Source organism: Schizophyllum commune (genome assembly GCF_000143185.2).
Source record: "Schizophyllum commune H4-8 unplaced genomic scaffold SCHCOscaffold_11, whole genome shotgun sequence".
Taxonomy (NCBI): Eukaryota; Fungi; Basidiomycota; class Agaricomycetes; order Agaricales; family Schizophyllaceae; genus Schizophyllum; species Schizophyllum commune.
The window spans coordinates 928,298-933,406 of record NW_026089548.1 but is presented as its reverse complement, the minus strand read 5'-3'; the positions used below and the strand labels follow the sequence as shown (position 1 = coordinate 933,406).

Here is a 5,109-nt window from a genome sequence, read left to right as displayed (position 1 = left end):
GTCGAGGACGACACATCGGAGGGACCGGAGGAGGGCGCAGAGGACGCGCCAGACGCGTTGGCGCCGCCCTTGTTCTTCTTCTTCTGCTGGCGCTTCGAGGTAGAAGCAGCGGCGGCGGCCTCCTCCTCCTTCTTCCAGTCCGGCTTGAACTTGGGGCAGTCCCGGATGAGGTGCGGGCCCTTGCAGTTGTAGCACTCGGGCGTGTACCCGGCGCGGTTGGCTGCGAGGGGCGTGCCGTCCGCCGTCATCCGGTGCGAGGCGAACTCGCGCGCGATCATGTCCTTGACCGTCTCGTAGGTGAGCGCCTTGTCGAGCAGGAGGGACGTGTACATGTTGGCGTGCTGGGGGTTGGGGGAGGCGGCGAGCGCGCGCATAGTGACCATCGCCTTCAGCTCGAGGTGCATGGTGGCTAAGTCGTAGCCGGTCGAGGGGCGCAGGGACTGGACGCGCGTCATGGCCTTGTCGACGCGTGAAAGGAGGTCGGTGAGGGCGGTGGTGGCCTCAGCGTCGTCGCCCAGGTTGACGTCGAAGAAGTCAGAGAGCGCAGCAAAGCGCGTGCCGGCCTCCTGGATGTTGAAGGCGGTCTTCATCGCGTCGTAGAGGTCCTTGGGCGTGCTGCGCTTGTCCTTGAACTGCGGACGAAGCGGCTCCTCCATGGCGAGCCAAAGCTCGCCAGCAGCCTTCTCCAAGCGCTGCTCATACTCCTCCTGAGTGCGGTACTCCGCATCAGTGACCGCGCTCGCGTCCTTGGGCTTGGGCTTGGTCACAGCGCCCTTGGCATAGCGCCAGAGGCCCTTGCTGGACAGCCAGGGCTGGATCTCGCTCTCCCACCAGCTCCAGTTGAAGCGGGTGAGGATGGGGCGGCCGTCTGAGTCACGCTTCGACATGGCGCAAAGGGACGGTTGTTGGGGACGATCGAACCGGCGGAAGTGGGCGAGAGTAGGGTCGACGTGTAGGGGAGAAGGGCGCGGAGTGACTAGAAGTCGTTTGGAGAGGAACGGACGCAAACTGCGTGCGCGACGGCGAATATGAGGGAGGGTGAAAATTTGCGGTGATCGGAGGTGCTGGACTTCGCACGGCGATAGCGGCGGTACTGGCGATTTTTGTCAAAAGTGGTGTTTAGTGGCGAGTCTACCTTCAGCCAGGTCATGTGACCTCAACCCTTGGAATTGCTTATGTAAGTTCCAAGAGTTGAGATCACATGACTTTTCCCCACGCTTTGCCCGGATGGCCCCGTACATACGCGTGTACCTACCTTTCCTTTTCCCTCAGTCGCTATCCTATACGCAGGAAGACTGAGGTCTTGCGCTCTCTGCGCTTATTTAGCTCGTGAAAGGTTATGAGCCCCGTGGCCTAAATCGAGCAAGACTTCGATCTGCGACTCACTCTATCCCACTCTGCACCATGGCTCCCAAGGACAGCAAGGTCCCGACGCTCACTGACGCAGCAGACTGGCCGCTCTGGCGCCTCCGGGTCACCGACGCCCTCAACAGGGACGATCTCACCTCCGTGGTGACCGGGTCGGAGAAATCCCCTCCCCCTGAGATCGCGGTGACTCCACCAACGCCGACAACGTCCTCTCCCCCCTCCACGTCGCCCGGCGCTCCGGCTACTACCACCACATCCACAGGATCGGGCTCCTCCTCCACCACTCACCAAGTTGCGCGGAGGGAGACCTGGTCTTGGCGGAACACCCGCGCCCTCTCCACCATCCGGGAGCACCTCTCGAACGACATCGCCCTCGAGCTCCACGAGTACCAGCATGCAAGCGAGATCTGGGAGAAACTTGTCGAGAAGTTCGAGCAGACCAACACCAGCGAGATGGCTGTCACCGAACTGATCAAGATCTTCCGCGCAAAGCTCGCCGATGGCGATGATGGAGACGTCTCCCGCGAGGCGATGAGCGCGCACATCCACCGCGTTCGGCAGTCGGTCACCCAGCTCGCCACTCTCGGCTACCCCCTCAACGCCAACCTTGTCCCCCTCATCCTCCTCGCTTCCCTTCCCAGCTCGGAGAAGTGGAAGATCGTCTCGTCCGGCATCTCGGCGGGCAGCTCCAAGGCCGCGCCCCTCACCTTCTCCTACGTCGAGGCGAAGCTGATGGCACAGGTGACCAGCAAGGAGGACTCGGAAGACGAGCAGGCATACGCTGCCTCCTCTTCTCGCGTGCCCCCACCGCGCAAGCCCAAGGACAAGGGCAAGAAGAAGGCTAAGGCGAAGGCGTCCTGCGTCATCCACGGCGAGGGGCACTCCACCGAGGAGTGCAAGACGATCATTGGGCAGAAGGAGAAGGTGCAGAAGAAGCGGAAGGAGCGGGCGGCGGAGAAGGCAAAGGCGAATAAGGTGAAGGACTCGGACTCGGACTCGGACTCAGACTCGGATTCGGATGTAGACGACACGCATGTAACCGTCTCGCGCCGTGCCTACAAGAAGATTTCCGCCTATGTCCAGTCTGATCCCAAGCGACCGCAGCGGCACCAAGGTTCGCACATCGTCGACTCGGGTGCGTCAAAGACCATGACCCCCGACGAGCGCCTCTTTGACGACAGCACTTACTGTGTCCTTGACCCGCCGCGCAACATCTACCTCGGGAATGAGTCCGTCATCAAGGCAGTAGGCATTGGCACCGCCTGTTTTGCCTCTAAGACACCGGACGGTGTGCGCGCGCTGACTATTCGGAAGACACTACACGTCCCCGACCTCGCGTTGACGCTCATCTCGGTACCCCAGATCACCAAGCGTGGTCTGCGTGTGTCCTTTAAGGACAACGCATGCACTATCTGCGACTCCTCCGGCGATATCACCTGTGTCGCAACGCGCAAACACGGTCTCTATCACGTCGACTGCCAGCCCATCGGCACAGACGAGCGCGCCTTCATCGCCATCGACATCAACCGGCTGCACCAGATCATGGAGGTCTGTCCCTATGTTTGATGCATCACCTACCTATAGCACAATGCACTTTGTTGCATCCTTTGACTGTAAATTACAAGCTATAAACTATAGGGCATGATGCATCGTCTGATGCAACATCCCACTACGAATCCGCCTACACTACTGGCCTCTCGGCCATTGCCGAGCAGGCCATTGCCGTCGTCGTCGCCGGAAACCCGCCGCCATCGCGCACGATGCGCTCGTCGTCGTCGTCCCGATGCCCGCTCCCCGACGCGCACCCACGTGCCGCCCGCCGCCCGACCCGACCTTTCCCACGCCCTTCGCGCGCGCCACGTCCTCCCGCCCTCCGCCACCCCGACGCGCGCGCTCGACGCGTTCCCACGGTGCGCTCGCCGCGCCATCGCTCGCGGTCGCGGTCGCACGTGCACTCGCGAGCTCACCGCTCCCGTGCGCGCTCTCGGCAAATGCCGAAAGCACGCCGAAACGCGGTCCGCGCCGCGAGCACGCACGCGCTCCCCTCCACGCGCGCCGGCCGTCGGGCTGCGCGTACTCGGCGAATGCCGAGTGCGCGAGCTCGCCCGTCGGAGAGCGCTGCCCCTCACCCCCGCTCACCCGACTAGAGCACGCACCGCGAGCTGCTCGCTCGCGCGAGTACCTCGTGTATCGGGGCGACCCGTCGCCCATCGCCGCGGCTATCACAGATGCGGCGTGTGCTCCACGAGCGCCTGTGCGTGAGACATCGCAGGCGAACGCGAGGCGTGGCGCGCACGAGATGCAATGCCGTCATCGCCGTAGCGACGACGACAACACGCCCTCGTGAGGGCAGCGGCCACGATGTGGTTGCCATGACAACCACATGGGTGCTGCGAGCAGCGGGCCAGGCTCGTCGGGGTGGGGTGGGGTGAGGAGCGGGGCCGGCACGCGAATATGGCGGTCGGTGGTCAGGTGGGGTGGGGTACAGCCTAGAGCGCTGTTGAGCACCGGCGTTGTTGAACACATGCGGTGACGTGGCGGTGCGGGTGGTGGTCGCGAGGAAGAGGGAAGAGAAGAGAGAAGGGGAGAGGAGGGGGGTGGAGAGGAAGAGAGGAGAGCGGGCGTTCACCCCGCTCGCAGCACGCTGGGATGGTGGAGGTTGAGGGTCAAGAGCAGCGATCGGCTGCGGACGGAACCTGGTGCTACGCGGGCACGTGCTCGGCAAATGCCGGCGACGCGTCCCTTCGCGCGCGCGACCCTCCCCCCTCTGTTCCTGTGCCTTTGGCGGGGTCTCCGGGGGGAAGATGAAAAAATCAGAAGGCGAATGTATGCTTCTTTTACTGCTGGCTAGAAATTTGGACTGGGATCTTGATGTCCATCGCGTAATTTCCATCGAATGTGCTTGTAAGGTGGAAGGCGATCGATATCATGAGCACGATATACAGACATCGAGTGCTTATGACATGCTGATGCGTTCTGAAGTCACGCATATCTACTATTCAGGCACTATATCTGAGTTGGATAAGCAGGGATCACATTGCATACATATGAACTCGAACCGTGTCTGATATTCGGGTAGCAGTTCTCGGCATGAATACATACATCTAGGACATATTCAAGCTGGTAGAGCCTATCAAGGCGTGTAGGCATACAAGGCGAGGGGTTTAAGGCTTTTTCTGAGCTGCACAAGGTGGGGGGAGGTGTTGAGGGGCTTGAACCATGATGAGCTGCTCGCCAGATTGTATTGTACAGCAGTATTCACTCAAAAGCTCTCTGCCCATGACGGATTTGATAATTCTGCTTCAGTCTATGCACCTAAGTGGCAATTTAAACCCGGTAGGCCCCGTTTTCAAGGGCGCTCTACACGCCTATGCAGAAATCTCGGCGGCGAACGTCTATTATAATGCCCTAATGGTCATCGAGTGCGACGTTGAGCACGAACCGGAGCTCGGCCCGGCCTTGCGCAGTGCGTCGACGAACAAACTTTGCTCACCTAACGGGCTTCGGGGTAGAGTGTGCAGGTCCAAGTATCTGTAGAATATATAGCTTAGCAGTATTACGAAGCTTCGGCGTTCCCCAAAGTCAGGATGATATAAAAAGGCGCAAAAGGAGTAATATATCGAATTAGAGACTTTTGTACTGGCTATCTGGCCCTTACAGTGTTTGTATCCTAATCAGAGCTTCATTGGAGCGTCCCCCCACTTATAATTTTCATCAGGCGGTGTGAAAGCGCAAGTGCAT

General features: G+C 60.5%; 1 protein-coding gene across 1 annotated transcript; it reads left to right on the top strand.

Moving 5' to 3' along the window:
• Positions 1–2,958: 2,958 nt before the first annotated feature.
• Positions 2,959–3,995, top strand: SCHCODRAFT_02638882 (uncharacterized protein). Its single transcript, XM_003028317.3, has one exon. It carries the CDS (start codon positions 3,152–3,154, stop codon positions 3,713–3,715), a length of 564 nt encoding a protein of 187 aa, XP_003028363.1. The 5' UTR covers positions 2,959–3,151; the 3' UTR covers positions 3,716–3,995.
• Positions 3,996–5,109: the final 1,114 nt, after the last annotated feature.